We start from the raw sequence: 18,296 nt of genomic DNA on the forward strand, positions 1-18,296 counted from the left end.
ACATTATATTTCTAGATAAAGCTAGACAAGACAAGTTAAGTTCTATTAAATTGGAAGAGTAGATCATTAGGTAATTGTGTATTAAGAAGTCTTCATGAAGATTCCAAGACTTCATGAAGCTATCAAGACTTAGAGGAAAGTGCATTCCATGGTAGAAGGACCAAATTTTATAAATAGAAATGGGAGATGTCTCAGACTTACTAGATGAGGGAATGTTTTGAAAGAAAATCTCCCTCATATGATAACACAGAGTCTTTAGGACAGAGCACATCAGACTCAATCCTGAAGATATACTTCACCCACACACATCTGCAGAGTCAGCAGAAATCAGACAGATGTCTTCTGCAGTAAGGCAAAAGCCATAAATTTTACAATACACAAGAAAGAATTTGGCTGATTTTGTTCACTGCTCTATCTCCAACAGGTGTAAGAATGCCAGGCATGTGACAGACATCTAAAATAAACATTTGTTGAATGAATGAGTGAATGAGCAAATGAACTTCTATAGAAAGGGTAGTGCTTTCCAGGAAACTGTAAGGCAGGAACACTAGAAGAGGACGTAAAAAGGAAGTGTGTGTTAGGGAAGGAGAGAGCACCCGCATTAGCACCTACCAAACCCTAGTTAGGTTCACTTTTCTCTAAGGGTCAAGGAATTCAGGTGAAATGACTACAACACAAAACCAACCCCTCTCCAAATCCTACATAACTTTGGATCTGTTATTTGAAGTCCTGAAGTGAAGAACTAAATAAACTTTCCTCAGCATTCAAATTGTGATTCACCTCTGAGGAAAAGCAGACAAAGCCACAGCCACATAGGTAGGGAAAGCCTCTACTCTTGCAAAGGAAGAACTAGAAGATACTACGTATGGTTGTGAGGCAAGATAGATCAAGGAAAATGAGGCATGGCAAACAGCAGCCAGGAATTCAGAGATTAAACACTATTAATGAATAGCTTGATTAAAAGCACACTGGCACTATTTTCTTTGTCTTTAAGCTGTACACTCCCTCAATAAACTGTCAACAGTTAGTAAGAAGGAAAAAAAAGAAAAAGGAAAAAGTACGGCTCCTTTCCTCTGACCTTGTCCACTTGCCCAAATAATTAGTATCCTCTGGGAATTGAGTAAGGATATCTTAAAGAAAGACACACTTGGAAAAATAACTCCTCTGCGCATAAAAACTATTTGCAAAGAAAAATATTTATCTCAGAGATGGATACCTGTCTTGAAGGGAGCATCTGGCAGAATCCATGCTTTGTTTGAAGGGATGCTCAAACAAATAATGACCCAAATTTAATGAATTTAATGAACCTTCAAATCTCTGGGCCTAACTGATACAAGTGTAATACCAAAAATGACTAAATACATCAGGTGTCAAAACAAAGTGGAGCACTCATCCCAGGGTGAATTTGAGCCAGCCCCTCAACTTACGTTTTTTATCCTAAGTACCCTTGATGTTAGAACACTCACTGCATCTGTTATCAGATGTGCCTGCACCTGTGTCTGGGTAGCGTACTACCTTTTTACTTTGCCTTTGCTTTGCTTTATGTCTCTAACTTGATGTGTCCTAAAATTCTTTATTGTGACAATGTCACAAACTCGGTACTCAAGGACAAGACTGAGACCTCTTTCCTTTTAAAGACCTCCTCCCTGGAGCCTCACTGGTTCTGGTAATGGTTGATGTAGGTCATTAGAAAAATTCAGATAAGAAAGCCTTTATGCAAGTTTAAGGATTGATAGCAAAATGTAAAACAATATGTACCTTTCAAATCACACAAGAAAAAAGTTTAAAACTTTTAAAGTCAGAGGTTTGGGAGTGTAGGTCAGTGTTAAAATGTGTGCTCCACATTTGCCAAGGGCTTTAGTATTCAATCACAAGCAACACAGGCAAAAAAAAATTTAAGTCAAAAAAATCAAAGAAAGCTTAGAAGATAAACTCCAAGGAAGCACCAAAAAAGACTGCAGATTATCAATAATATAATAAAATACAATAAATATATTTTATAAAACTTAGCTCATTATGTAGTTCTTTCGTAAGTGTCTAAAGATATGATTTTTATAAGTGTCGACAAGAGACACAGTTAAAACTAACAGATTTAGAAGGTTTAAGAGGAAAAGGCAAAGAAAACAGGGATTACATCAAAGTAGAATCCAAGAGATAATAACATTACATGAGAAAGAGGTAATTTTTTTAATAATCTATAATTGAACTCATACAAATTTATGTACTAAACATTAGTGCTAAAATATAAAGTAAAAACTTAAAAACACAAAAAGAAATGGATACAAGTACAGAAGGACAAGGAAACATTTTTATAGATGAAGTTATAGGCAAAATATATAAGGGTAAATAAAGTTCATCTGGTGTCAAATAATATACACCTTATCTATGATGAGTTCAGACTTAAAAGCAAGGGTCATAATAAAATCAATGTCTTTTTGTATAGTTATGTGAAAGACAGAGGATGAAAGCACTGAAATAAACGGCTATCAGAACTCCACTACCCAGAATAGTCCAACAATGAAATCCTTATTAGGAAAAGCTACCTTAAGAAGGCTGGCTCCCATGTGGTATACCCTAGTCTACCTTTATACGACACTTTTACTCTTTACCAAGTACTTCCACATTCTAATCAATTTCTTTTCTTTTTTTTTTTTTTCAGTGGGGATGGTGGGGGAGGCAGTATTGGGATTTGAACTCAGGACCTTGGGCTTGCTATGCATACACTCTACCACTTGAGCCACCAGTCCTTTTTGCTTTAGTTATTTTTTCAGATAAGGTCTCACTTTTTGCCAGGGCCAGCTTTGTACCACAGTTCTCCTACCAGTGCCTTCCTGGCAGCTGGGATCATAGGCATGAACCACCACACCTGGCTTATTAATCAAGATAGGGTCCACTTTTTTGCCTGGGATGGCCTCTAACCTTGATCCTCCTAAGTCTGTCTCCTGAGTAGCTGGGAATGCAGGCATGAATCACCGTTCCTGGCTATAAATCACTTTCATTATTACTAAGGGACAGCTGACACTGACATGAAAACAAAATAGAAAGTCTTGGAAAAAAGGAACATGACTCAGGTGGGAAATTCCTGTTGCCATAAGAGGGTTGTAGTTATATAAAATGCTCTTTATATACCAATTAAGAATTTCCTTTCAGGTTCAACATTTCTACTCTCTCCCAGCACAGAATCAAAAAAGAACAGGAGCAGCGGCAGCAATAAAGAAACATGAATGTGAAGAGCATAGGTACAGTCTTGGCTGTGATATTCTGTGCTACAATTGTCCAAGGTATATGGTACTTTTTTACTTTTCAGCCTACAAATTCCTTCTGTAACATTTCAAGTGTCTTTTATTCCAGTTTTATTCTAAAACAGATGGCCAAGTTTTATTTAACCTTACCCATTAGAAGTTACAGCTGTGGTAGAAAATATTTAAGGCATTAGAGATGATTATTAAAACTACAGATGATAAACTTCATGGAATTTTTTATTTGACTACAGTATCTGGCAAGAGCCTTTAGCAGTAGCTTTAAGTGTCTGTTAAGAAGATTTTCTATATAGGCTTATGTTAGCTTCCTGAAAAAACTTTTAAGCCTAAAAGAGGCAAATAAGTTTCACCTCTAATTAATGTCCTTCATGGTTCCCTTTATTTTTAAATTGTTTGTTGACAACTTTACAGAGAAAATAACTGACATCTTATTTAAATCTTTTCTCAGTAACAGCAGAATCAAGTACTATTTGACAAATTGTGAGATCAATGAAACTCATCTCACATTCACCACCAGGATTACAAACCACAGCCATCTGTTGCAATCAGATATATTACTAACCAACGTTCTGTTCTGTTCTAGGCTTCCCTATGTTCAAAGCAGGGCGATGTCTTTGCGTAGGCTCTGGAGTAAAAGCAGTGAAAGTGGCAGATATCGAGAAAGCCTCCATAATTTACCCAAGTAATAACTGTGATAAAATTGAAGTGATGTGAGTAATGGGATTGCTGAAAGTAAGAATGATGGAGGCTTTTTTGTTTGCTTTGTTTGTTTTCTACCCAAAGTTTAAAATGCCTTTGGATGTTCCCTTAACAGTATTACCCTGAAAGCACAGAAAGGACAATGCTGTATGAATCCAAGATCAAAGCAAGGAAGCCTTATAATCAAGGTAGGTCACCCAATTGCTTCTATTGCTTTATCCAAGGAAGATCTTTTGAAAAACACAGATAACTGCAGAAAGATTCTGCTATGATCCTTTGTGAATAGGATCTGTTAGTCCTTGTTTATGATAACATCCCTTTCTTGCCATATGTTTTTGCATGCCAACTCTTAATTACTGAGCAAACAAAAACAACCCAGTAAATAAAACTCCCATTTTCTCCTTACAGAAAGTTCAAAGAAAGAATTTCTTAAAAAGCAGAAACAAAGTCTTGGAAGAGAGGATTTGAAATCTAGAACAAGTTAACTGTGACTACAGAAATTATAAGAACTCTACCACAGAAAACTTTCTCCAGCCTATTGGAATATAAAGCCATGCACATCTAGATTAGAGAACCTTGTAAGAGATTTGATACTTAAAATTATCCTATTGTGACTATGAAAACTTCTGTCTCTAAAAGTCATCTCTGTGTACTTGAGCTCTACTTCCATACTACTTTTAGTGGATACAATGGCGATATCAACTTATTACTCGAGTCAAGCCCTTATAAATCAAAAGCATCCTTGTGAATAGTAAAATGTTTCTCAAATAATTTTTCATGCAAATGTTTTTCTTTCTCTAAATATCAGGTATCACATAAATATATAGAAAAAAAGTACATATGCATCATTGTTTGCTTTATAAAATACTATAATTTGTGAAATGTACTTTGAAAACATTATAAGCTATGGAAAACTAGTAAGAGTGCAAATATTTCATAATTGAAATAGTAACACTGGTTTTTTATTTTTTCAACTTTTTTTTCACTGAGCTGTTTTAAAACAATTATGGTATTTGTGTTTCCCGTACATTTTAGTTTTATCTATTCTTGTAAATGATAGTAGCAGTGTCTCGGATACATTTTAAACACAAAATGTTTTTGTCCACCAAAAATATGTTGAAAAAAATACTCGTACAGATCTGGCAATCATCTTTACTGTGATTTTGTTTCTTAGAAAAATATTTATCCATTTTTTTATTGTGTTTTACCATAAAATTTACCAATACCCAAAACTAATTTTCTTTGAAAGAAACCAAAATCATCTTTTGCTAACAAGCTAAAGCTACCACAACTCTTTAAATCAGAAACAACCATATACTTTCCAGAACATGGGACACTCTTAACAACTTTACCTTGTATTTGAGAAGCACACAGCCATATGTCATCCTGTAGAATTGTTTTAGAAATACATTTTAATGGGTAGTTGTAATGAGCAACTATTTTACATAGGATGGGAGGTCTTCCTAGTCCAAATCCTCTTCTCACTTGGGACAAATCCCTTATTATGAGTCTTGGTGACAGACCAAAAGGGGGAAGCCAAAGGAGGTCTTTCCTGTAACCAGAACAAGCAGTCAGCTGAACTGTTCCTACTGTGGAGTTTGAACTCCAGCTAGCACTGCAAGAAAATTATTTAAAGCAGCAGCAGAAGCAGCAACAGCAAAAATCTTAGAGCCGTGGCTTCCTAAAACCTGCTCCTATAGAACGATTTTGATTATTTCTTTCTGTTACCTAGCTCTTTTAGGCCCTAGTCCATTTTCCAAGCCTGATTCTCTAGTCTTCCTGTGGATTCTTCAACTACCAATTAAATCCAGTTTCTCTTGATGGTAGCCAAGTTGTTTTCTCTGGATGTAACAAAAAACCTTGACTGACACAGCACTTTTTATATAGCCATGCATACATGTAAAAAATGAAAGTATTTTTATCAAATTCTAATCAGGCAGAGCTGTACATATTACATATGGCTCAAGTGGTAGAGTGCCTACCTAGCAAGCATAAAGCCCTGAGTTCAAACCACAGTTCAAACCACAAAAAAAAATTATATATAAAAAATGGGACTTCTATATAAGTTCTGTGGAATTTATTTAGAATGTTATATTAATCTTTGTCTACTTACAAGGATTTTTTTAAAGTAGCTTTAATAATAAAATTCCACTGAGTTAAAGTGGTATTATAAATTTGGTATTTTTAAAAAGTAGGTTACAGGCTGGGCGCACAGCTCAAGGTACAAACTGCTTGCCTAGCAAGCATGAGGCCCTGAGTTCAATCCCCAGTACTGCAAAAAAAAAAAAAAAAGATTATGTATTATACACCAGTACATTATTACTGAGAAGACAACATATACCTATATTTCTTCACAGAAAAATAAGTGTATGAGTTCTCCTCATATGCAGACATTAGATCAAGGGCAAACACAACTAAGAGGATTGGACTTCAATTATGTGATAAAGCGAGAGCACTCTTGGGAGGTATGAGGATAGGTAAGACACCCAAAAAAACTAGATAGCATTTGTTGCCCTCAATGCAGAGAAACTAATGCAGACACTTTAAAGCAACAGAGGCCAATAGGAGAAGGGAACCAGGAACTAGAGAAAAGGTTAGTTCAAGAAGAATTACTTTAGAAGGTAACACATATGCACAGGAAAGCAATGCAAGTCAACTCCCTGTATGTATAGCTATCCTTATCTCAACTAGCAAAAACCCTTGGTCCTTCCTATTATTGCTTATACTCTCTCTTCAACAAAATTAGAGATAAGGGCAAAATAGTTTCTGCCTGGTAGCGAGGGGGTGGGGGGGGAGAGGGAGGGGGGGCAAGGAGGTGAGGGAGGAGATGGGGGGAAGGGAGGAGAAATGACCCAAACATTTTATGCACATATAAATAAATGGAAAAAAAATAAGTGTATGAAACAAATAACGTTTGAATCAAGGTTCCTCCCACCTCAGTTCCTTATACATCCTCTGCCCTTTGCCCATTTCCTCACTAAGCCTGTCACTTAGAGCTCAGCATTAATGGCATTTTCTCCAAGAAGCTTAAGAAACCTCCCCTTCTCTTCAACTAGATTAGGTGCCCCATTTATTTGTTTTCATAATATGCTTTTTCATCATACCATTTATTGCAATTGTAACAAAAAATTATTCCTGTGCCTAGTGTCTGCTCACCCACAAGAATAAGCTCAGTGAGAAAGCCACTGTACTCCTAGCCCACAATATCAGAGCCTGGCATGTATCAGACCCTAGTAACAGAAACTAAGGAGAAAGGAACTTACAAGCTGGGTATGGTGGCACACACATGTACTCAGGAGGTGGAGGCAGGAGGATCATGAGTTTGAGGCCAGCTCAGGCAAAGGCTATGAGACCCTGTCTCAAAAAAAAAAAACAAAAGGGCTGGGGCAAAGCTCAAGTGGTAGAGCATTTTCTGAGCATGCCCTGGTTCCAATCTCTAATACCAGAGAGAGAGAGAGAGAGAGAGAAAAAGAGAGAAAGAGAGAGAGAGAAATTTACAGACCAAGCATGCTATGAAGGAATGAACAGTAATAGGAAAGTCTAAAGTGATTTCCAAGAATAATAATTAGGTTCACTTAATTGGAGTAAAGGATAAAGGGCATAGGAAATGGGGATTCATTAAACATTCATCAATGAGTGGCCCTATCTAAGTTATTCTAATTCATTCTGGGAATGGCCTAGATGGTTTTCTGGAAGTGGGAAAGACTGAGGAAGGGAAAATAGTTGGGAATATGTGGAAATAGCTCAGGTCTTTATTCTAAACTTTAGGCTTATTTCAATATTATTTACAATTTTTATATTATCTCTGTTCTATCTTCATAATATTTTTCAATCTGTGTACCACATTATTTCAATTATGAAAAGCAAACCTTTACCACTGTACAGGAAATCAGTATTACATGGTATAGGAATAAAACAAAGTACGATGAAAAAATACTAAAGTCCAACTAGATAATGTCACATGCCAAAGGTTCTGAGGCTCAGGCCTACTCTGTATTTGTTAAAGGGGGTATTAACATAACTGGTGAAATGTCTGAAAGGCTCACAATTAGACTCTCCTTGATTTAATCAGAGGGACTGAAGTTAAAAAGAATAATTCACTAATGTTAAATGTCATTAGCAACAAGTCACTTGTTATTGTCCTGAACTTTGGGAAACAGTTGTATGAAAAGCAATAAGGGCTGGCTCTGCAGTAAGTTAAACAGAATTACTATATAACCTAGCATTCCAACTCGTAGGTATAGAACCAAAAGAACCAAAACAATTGTTCAAACAAAAATTTGTACACAAATGACATAGCAGCACTATGCAATAACCAAAAGGTAGAAAGAGCTCAAATGTCCATCAAGATATGGATAAACAAAATGTGATACATACACACTGAAGAATATCATTCAGCCATGAAAAGGAACAGAGTATTGAAAATGCTAAAGTAAGGATGAATCTTGAAAACATGCTAAGTGAAAGAAGCAAGACACAAAGGAGCACATGTTGTATGATACCATTTAATATGAAATATCCAGAATTCTAAGACCAATCCTTAAAAGTACAAAGTACATTTGTAGTTGGCAATGGCTATGAGGAGTGTTTAATGGGGGAATATCTGCTTAATGGACACTGGGTTTCTGTTTGAGATAAAATGTTCTGGCACTAGATCTTGATGTTAGTTAGAAAATACTGCTGTTTTAGTCAGGGTTCTCTAGAAGAGCAGAACCAATAAAATATAAATGTAATTATAAAAGGGGATCCATTGAATTGGCCAGATAGTTCAATAATGACTGACTGCATTTTGGAAAGCAGAGAACCTGATAGCTGCTCAGACCAAGAGGTGAAACCCTCAGAACAATGAGGACCAATGATGCAACTCCAGAGAGTTGCTGGTGTGAGTTTACATTGAATGGCTGAAAAAGCCAAGTCATTGTTTATGGCAATAGCAACAGCAATAGACACACATGCTCAGGAAGAATGGAGTTTGCATACACTAGCAAGTTTTCTTTTTCCATTTTGATTCTAGCTTATTGGATGGTGCTGCCCACATCCAGGGGAGGTCTTTCCTCCTCAACTGCTTTCCAAAAAAATCAATCCTCTCTAGAGATACCCTCACAGACATATCCAGAAATATTATTAATTCCCTAGGTATCTGTCAATCCCATCAAGTTGACAATCAAGATTAACCATCACAATTGTGAATGTTTTGAGGTGTGTTTGTTTGCAGTGCTGGGGACCAAACCCAGGGCCTTGCTCATTTGTTCATGCTAGGCAAATGCTTTACCACTGAACTATATCCCCAGCCCTGTGAATGTACTTACTACTACCAAGTGTGTATAATTTTAAATGACTAAAATCAAAATTTTAAAAAGGTTAAACTCTGAAGGGAATGGTCAAAATAGAAATGAGAAGTACTCTGTAGATTTAGTGATAGCTTGAAGCTGAGGAAAGGAATCAAGAAAAATGCTGAAGATTTGAATTTGAAGTTAAGGTAGTAGTAGCACCAAAGGGGGGAAAAAAAAGAATCCTTCATCTTCTCATCACCCTCCATATCTGATCAAACTCCTCATCCCTCACCACTGTTTGGGAGATACCCAAATACCCTGATCTACCTTCAGCAAGAGCCCTGGTAAGTCATTTCAGCAAAAATTACCCTACTTCCTTAATACCATTCACTAATCCCCACCTCCATACTGCTCCTTGACTATAAATCCCTATTTGTCCATGCTGCACCTGGAATTTAGCTCATTTCTATACTGATACCACTTTTCTCCTGCTGCAATAGTCCCTGAATAAAATATGTTTTACCTATTGAGATTTTTTAGTACCTTCTAAAACACAAATGTGATATTCTCCTTTTCAAATCTTTGAATATCCCCTCATCGCCTTCAGAAAACAGGTGACATTGCTTAGCATAATGTAAGCCTCTCTCTGAATGCTACTAATTATCACTCCATGCAGTCTCTACTCTAGTCATATTCAAATGAAGTTTCCAAAATATTTTCTATATTAAATGTTCTTATTTATCCATTTGTCTACTACCTACTCATATTCTAAGACTTGGCTCAAAAATAACCCACTATAATCCATTCCTGAGGCATCTTATACATATACACTTTTTTCATTAAAACATGATGAATTTTTTTGTGGTTAATAGAATTTCACATATGGTTTTCTCATTCTTTATTAGCATATATTGTACAAAATAATGGACTACACTGTGAAATTTTCATACATGCATATAACATACTTTGATAAAATTCACCCCCTCTTATCATCCTCTCTTCCCCCCACCCCAGATCCCTTCCTCTTCCCAAATAATCTCCTTCTACTTTCATGGGGTTTTCTCCCATAAATCTAGACTCCACGAATGAGAGAAAATATGTGGTGTGTGTCTGAGTCTGGCTCATTTTGTCTAACATGATTATCTCCATTTTCCCGGAACCAACATGATTTTGCTCCTCTTTATGGTTGAATCATATTCAATTGTGTATGAGTACCACATTTTCTTTATCCATTCATCTACTGATGGGCACTTAGGCTGATTCTATAACTTGGCTGTGGTGAACAACGCATCAATAAACATGGGTGTACAGGTATCTCTGTTACATACTTTTTTTAAATTCCTTTGGGTATATACCCAGGAGTTCTTTATATATTCTGCTTGTCCCTATGTATTGCTTTTCCCCTAGTAATTTCAAAGTTTCAGGTCTTACATAAGAGCTTTAATCCATTTTGAATTGATTTTTGTACAGGATAAAAGATAGTTTGGGTCTTCTACATGTGTATATCCAGTTTTCTCAGTACCATTTATTGAAGAAGTTATCTTTTCTCAACATAAGTTTCTAGCACATTTGTCATCAATCAGGTGGCTATGTGAGGTTATTTCTTATGTCCACTATTCTAATCCACTGGGCTAAGTATCTGTTTTTATGCTAGGGCCATGCTGTTTTGTCAGTATGGCTCTCCAGTATAATTTGAACTTTGATATTGTGATGCCTCCTGCATTGCTCTTTTTGCTCAGGATTACTTTGGCTATTCAGGTTTTTTTTTTGTGTGTGTGTGTGTGTGCTTTCATATGAATTTTAAGATTGCTGTTTGTAGTTCTATAAGAATTTCATTTGAATTTTAATGGGGATTGCAATTAAATCCGTAGATCACTTTTGCCAATATGGCCATTTTCACCATATTAATTCTGTCTATCCATAAGCATGAGAGGACTTTCTATTTTCTGGTGTCTTCTTCAACTTCTTTCTTCAGTGTCTTATAGTTTTTATTACAGAGGTCTTTCACTCCCTTAGTCAGATTTATTCCTAGGTATTTTTTGAGGCCATTGTCTGCACATTATACAGTTTAGAATTGATCACCCTCTCTTTAATATGTCCACTGTACATTTCATCGTTTATAACACATAATTCTACAATGTCTTCCCCTTCTAGGAGTAAGAAGCATTTCAGTAATCTTAGGATCTGAGTCACTGAGCTTCCATGGAGGCCTTCAGAAAATGGATGTGTTACAATATATTTCTTCTTTCAGGACTGAGACAATGTGGTATTTACTGGTGCTAATGCAGCATTCATAATACAATACCTTGGTAGATGCTCAGAAACCCAAAGTTTTTCACCAGATTCTGCATGAAGTAGTTTTCCAGTTATATAGTAAGTGAGCTACCTCATATTTGTCTATTTGGCATCTGTTGTACTAACACTCTTAGAGCACTTGTAGGTGCTTTAAATATTTATGGTTATCTAATTTTTATAAGTGATAATCTTGTACACAATTTATATTTTTTAATTAATTTTTTAACTTTTGTTTTTCTTCATTAATTTCTTTTGTCATTATTTACCATAATTTATATCTTAAATGTCTTCCAAAGACCCATGTTTTGAAGGTTTGGTGGCATTCTTGGTAGGTGGTGGAACCTTGGGAGTTGGTGGTTCCTTTATGCAGCGGAACTTTTCCTAGTTGAAGGAAGTGAGGTCACTGAGGGCATGCCCTTGAAAAGGATAATATGACCCTGGCCCCTCCCCACTCTCTCTGTCTCCTGGCTATCATGAAGTGATCAGATCTCCTTCATCATATGCTCCCACCATGATCTATTCCACCACCTACCCAAAGCAACAAGGTCAAGTGACTATGCACTGAAACCTCTGAAACTGTGAGCCAAAACAAACCTTTGCTCCTTATAAATTGATTATCTTAGGTATCCTGTCACAGTAATGATAGGTTGACTAACACACTATTGTTCTTTTTTTATTTTGCACCAATGGTTCTAACTTATATAAACAATGATCCATGTGCTCTGTGATAATCACAGCCGTTGTCTAAGTGTGACACTGTCCTCCCCAAGAGGTCCCTGAGAGACACTTTCAAGAAGCCCACAGTCAAAATATTATTTTCATAACAATATTAAGATGTTATTCATCTTAAAAAGATAAATTCTCATTCTCTTACAAGTTTTCCAGAAGATACACTGCATTTAATATTGCAACAAATTAAATCATAGCAACCATGCAGACAATTTTCACAATATTGAAAAATTAACAATCACAGTGGATGAGGACCAAAAAGGGAAAAACGTTTGGGGAAATATTTAGAAGGTAAAATCAACAAAACGTGGTGATTAATGGAAAATGGTCAAACTAAAGGGCTCTGGGCTAGGCGTGCAGCTCCATGGTACAGCACTTTTTAGCATGCAAGAGGCCCTGGATTTGATCCCCAGAAGCAAAAAAGAAAAATTTTTTTTAAATTACATATAGAAGGAGTTATGAGAATTTAGGGGACTTTAAGCTTTACATTAAAGAGATTTGCAAAAATGTAAAAGAACTGATTTCACCAAAAAATATTATTTGTTTTGGAAAATATATTTTTTATAAAAGTACATTATTTATGTTAATAAACATCATTAGGTTCCAGGAACACCCTTTCCTTACCTTGCCTCTAAGGAACATCCTCAGCATCTCTTGTCAGTTCCTTTAATATTGCCTATACCTCTGTAAAGAAAAATTTCAGTAAAATCTTTTTCAAAATTCCAGCTGTGAGTATCCTGTTTCCTTACAAATCACTCTCTGATATACACCCCTGTTGCTCCTAATCAGGCATACTGGGCAAGAGAACAGCTTCTTCCTCAGGTACTGCTGTTGCTTCTAAATTTGAAATGATCAGGCATCCTCATTTCTTGATTCATCCCATAAATTTTATTTGCCAATAGAGGCCTATGACAAAAGTAACACAGGGAAGCAGTAGTGTGGTAGTAGTCTGGTTAAGAGGCTCTAGAATTAAGACTGCTGGATGCAAATCTTGCTATGGAATCTTATTTTAGCTTATTTGAAACAGGTACATTTCATAAAGTGGTCCTTAAGATTCAATAAATAAAATAGCATAGACTAACACAAATGAAAACATGTGGTATGGATTTTACTATGCCATTTTTCTGTGTGGAATTGGGGGTTGAACTCAGGGCTTTGCACTTGCAAAGCAGACACTCTACTGCTTAAGTCAGGCCTCCAGTCCTACTATGCCATTCTTTTTTGTTTTTTTTTATTCATATGTGCATACAAGGCTTGGGTCATTTCTCCCCCCTGCCCCCATCCCCTCCCTTACCACCCACTCCGCCCCCTCCCTCTCCCCCCAACCCCCTCAGTACCCAGCAGAAACTATTTTGCCCTTATTTCTAATTTTGTTGTAAAAAGAGTATAAGCCATAATAGGAAGGAACAAGGGTTTTTGCTGGTTGGGATAAGGATAGCTATACAGGGCATTGACTCACATTAATTTCCTGTGCGTGGGTGTTACCTTCTAGGTTAATTCTTTTTGATCTAACCTTTTCTCTAGTTCCTAGTCCCCTTTTCCTGTTGGCCTCAGTTGCTTTTAAGGTATCTGCTTTAGTTTCTCTGCGTTAAGGGCAACAAATGCTAGGTAGTTTTTTAGGTGTCTTACCTATCCTCACCCCTCCCTTGTGTGCTCTCGCTTTTATCATGTGCTCAAAGTCCAATCCCATTGTTGTGTTTGTCCTTGATCTAATGTCCACATATGAGGGAGAACATACGATTTTTGGTCTTTTGGGCCAGGCTAACCTCACTCAGAATGATGTTCTCCAATTCCATCCATTTACCAGCGAATGATAACATTTCGTTCTTCTTCATGGCTGCATAAAATTCCATTGTGTATAGATACCACATTTTCTTAATCCATTCGTCAGTGGTGGGGCATCTTGGCTGTTTCCATAACTTGGCTATTGTGAATAGTGCCGCAATAAACATGGGTGTGCAGGTGCCTCTGGAGTAACCTGTGTCACAGTCTTTTGGGTATATCCCCAAGAGTGGTATTGCTGGATCAAATGGTAGATCAATGTCTAGCTTTTTAAGTAGCCTCCAAATGTTTTCCCAGAGTGGTTGTACTAGTTTACATTCCCACCAACAGTGTAAGAGGGTTCCTTTTTCACCGCATCCTCGCCAACACCAGTTGTTGGTGTTGCTGATGATGGCTATTCTAACAGGGGTGAGGTGGAATCTTAGCGTGGTTTTAATTTGCATTTCCTTTATTGCTAGAGATGGTGAGCATTTTTTCATGTGTTTTTTGTCTACTATGCCATTCTTAATAAAAATAAATTCTAACATTAAGCAGATTCACATAGATAACCAGTATGGAAATCAGCCACCTTTCATACTCTGTATTAAGAATCATGTATTTCTTGAGATTCCCTGTTCTGGGATTTGTCAAAACATATTAATTCACAGTCTTCCTGCTCTCATGGAGGAGGAGAGGAAGACACAAGGAAGGTGGCAGAGAGAGAGACAGACAAGAGAGAAGAAGGAGAAAGGAAGCCGATTTCCATGTCCTGTTCTTCTCCAATCTCTGGTTTTATCTCCTACCATATCACCTATTAAATTTATTTCATTAACCATAATCTTTCCAGCTCTCCCATTTTAGCTCTTTGATCTCTGAATAATATGCTGACTTAAACACCTCAATCACTTTCCTAAGCCAAAATATTACTACAATTCAACATAACAGAAGTTCTTGGAAATGAAATTTCCTAGTATTTAGAAATGATAGGACTCAGAAAAGTACTAGCATAATTATGAGCCATTTCTTTGGCTCCTCTCCAATGGAGGAACAGGAATCTAAAACTTACTCTTGCTAGTTCCCTAAAATGAGAACTTTGTAGTAAATTGTTTTCCCTGTGTGTCTTCCCCAGTAAAATGATTTTTTAATGAACCTCAGGTATGTAGTTTGTCATGTTAGTTGTTGATATAAACACAGTCATTCCTAATTCACGCAATCACACATTTATGTTTGTGATATAGTGAAGACCCATGAGCTCATCACTCAAATCAGGAACATCAGCAGTAACTTAAAATATAGTCATCTATTTTTTCCCTAACCTATCTATTTTTAATAGATAGGTTTAATAGGTTTAATCTATTTTTCTTCCTAACCTTTCCCAACCCCCAAGACAAACAATAACCTGAACTGCTTTAAAATCTTGTGGTAAAATACGTAACATAAAATATGCTGTCTTAACACTTTTAAGTACAGCTCAGTGCCATTAAGTACCTTCACACTGTTGTACAACTTCCTTTTTAGAAGTAATTTTATCATTTAAATTTACATGGCTAAACATATTATTTAACTTTTTAGTTTTGCTGAGCTTTATCAACAGGATAATATCATGTGGTTAAATATTGTTTTACTTACAATTATGTTATTTTATTATTATTATTGGTGCTACTGGGGTTTTGGACTTGGGGCATCATGGTTGCTTAGGCAGGTGCTTTACCACTTGAGCCATGCCCCTAGTCCTTTTTTATCCAGGGCCAGCCTCAGACCACAATCCTCCTATTTACAGCCTCCCGAGTAGCTGGGATCAAAGAAGTATGCCATCACGCCAGGCTTAATTGAGATGGGAGTCTTGCTAACTTTTTGGCTGGGCTGGCCTTGAACTGCGATTCTCCCAATCTCTTTCTCCTGAGTGTCTGGGATTACAGGCATGAGCCACCATACCTAGTTATAAATGATTTTTTAAATAGCATTTAAAATTATTTGCTACTGGTATAAAAAATATAATACATTAATCATCTAACCATCCACTTTGATTAGGTCTGCTATTATTTCTGAAACTTGTTATTCTTTTGGGTTTTCTGTGCAAACAACTTTATCATATGCAAGATCTTATTTCTTCTCTTCTGATCTTTATGACTTCAACGTCTCTTTTTATTTTATCACTTAGACTAGGACCTGCACTACAATGAAAAGGGGTGAAGTGGGCATCCTTGTCTTCTTTTGTAAATTCACTATGTGCTTTTATTGATCTCATACAGATAAGCCAACCTACCTATATAAGCCCTTTCCTCTGAGCAACTGCTACATGATTCCAATTCTCAGTTTTACCATAAATCATGACAATAGCTTGTTAATGTTGTAGACTAACAGACACATCCACTCAGCAATAATTGTTTCATCCAGAGAATACATTTCTTGTTCCTAGGAGATAAGCTGAAACTTAGCCAGAGAGTTGGCTATAGTTCTCAAATTTTGGCTAGTAAAAAATTCATTAAACTTATTTTAAAACCATTTTGACCTACTGTCATCTTCAGAATAACGTGAAAGGTAGATGGGTTAAGTATTACAATGAGTATTTGAAGAGAAGAAAACTAAAGCATAGAGAGACCTAACAATTTGTTCAAGATTACAGAACAAGCAAGAGGCAGAATTGTGTACCATATACCTAGATTCCCAACCTATCACCCCAAGTGTGAAGAAAGTTAAATTATTTCATGGAGCCAGATGTGGTGGTACACACCTGTGATCCTAGCACTCTCAAGACTGAACTAGGAGGACATTGAGTCTGAGGCCAGCCTGAGCTACATAGCAAGACCCTATCTCAAAAATACCAGGGCTGGGATGTAGCTCAGTGGCAGAGCATTTACCTAGCATATGCAAGGCTCTGTATTTGTCCCCAGCACAAGATGAGGATTGGTCTAAAATGTTTCCACAACAAAACAACTCTCAGTCCTCCCAAGCATGATCATAAGGGTCTATCACCATCTTGGTCAGCACTCATTTTTGCCTTCTGCTCTGGCTGGTGGTGAATAATAAGAAAAGTATAATTCAAAAGTATGTAACCAGTATTACCAAACACTGTCTAAGGGAATCTTTTGAGAAGTCAAAGTCAAAACTATACAGAGAGCTTCTCAGCAGCCATGGAACCTTCTCCAAAATAGATCATATCCTAGGGCACAAAGCAAGTCTCAGCTAATATAAGAAAACAGAAATTATACCGTGCATACTATCTGATCACAATGCAGTAAAAGTAGAACTCAACAACAAAAGTAAAGACAAAAAACATGCAAACAGCTGGAAACTAAGTAACTCATTACTTAATGAAGAATGGATCATCGATGAAATAAAAGAAGAAATTAAAAAGTTCCTGGAAGTCAATGAAAATGAAAGCACAACCTACCGGAACCTATGGGACACAGCTAAGGCAGTCCTGAGAGGAAAGTTTATAGCCATGAGTGCATATATTAAAAAGACTGAAAGATCCCAAATCAATGACCTAATGATACATCTCAAACTCCTAGAAAAACAAGAACAAGCAAATCCCAAAACAAATAGAAGGAGAGAAATAATAATAATAAAAGCTGAAATCAACGATATAGAAACCAAAAAAACCATACAAAGAATTAATGAAACAAAAAGTTGGTTCTTTGAAAAAATAAACAAGATCAATAGACCCCTGGCAAACCTGACTAAAATGAGGAGAGGAAAAACCCAAATTAGTAGAATCAGGAATGCAAAAAGAGAGATAACAACAAACACCATGGAAGTCCAGGAAATCATCAGAGACTACTTTGAGAACATTTATTCAAATAAATTTGAAAATTTTAATGAAATGGACAGATTTCTAGATACATATGATCATCCAAAACTGAACCAAGAGGAAATTAATCACCTGAATAGATCTATAACACAAAATGAAATTGAAGCAATCAAGAGTCTCCCCAAAAAGAAAAGTCAAGGACCTGATGGATTCTCTGCTGAATTCTATCAGACCTTTAAAGAAGAAATAATACCAACCCTCCTTAAACTGTTCACGAAATAGAAAGGGAAGGAAAACTGCCTAACACATTTTATGAAGCCAGTATCACACTTATCCCAAAACCAGGCAAAGACACCTCCAAAAAGGAGAACTATAGGCCAATCTCCTTAATGAACATTGACACAAAAATCCTCAACAAAATAATGGCAAACCAAATTCAACAACACATCGAAAAGATCATTCACCATGACCAAGTAGGCTTCATCCCAGGGATGCAGGGGTGGTTCAACATACGAAAATCAATAA

At 36.5% G+C, this 18,296-nt stretch overlaps 2 protein-coding genes across 2 annotated transcripts in view; one reads left to right on the forward strand and one right to left on the reverse strand.

The window, feature by feature from the left end:
- Art3 (ADP-ribosyltransferase 3 (inactive)) overlaps positions 1–18,296 on the reverse strand; it is a 119,892-nt gene that overhangs the window by 80,264 nt on the left and 21,332 nt on the right. The gene's annotated exons all lie outside the window — the stretch shown is intronic.
- Positions 3,138–4,876, forward strand: Cxcl11 (C-X-C motif chemokine ligand 11). The gene is made up of 4 exons (XM_074041082.1): positions 3,138–3,281; positions 3,844–3,970; positions 4,075–4,147; positions 4,368–4,876. The coding sequence occupies exons 1-4, from the start codon at positions 3,221–3,223 to the stop codon at positions 4,425–4,427; spliced, it is 321 nt and encodes a 106-aa protein (XP_073897183.1). The 5' UTR covers positions 3,138–3,220; the 3' UTR covers positions 4,428–4,876.

This window comes from Castor canadensis, chromosome 9, assembly GCF_047511655.1.
Source record: "Castor canadensis chromosome 9, mCasCan1.hap1v2, whole genome shotgun sequence".
Lineage (NCBI taxonomy): Eukaryota > Metazoa > Chordata > Mammalia > Rodentia > Castoridae > Castor > Castor canadensis.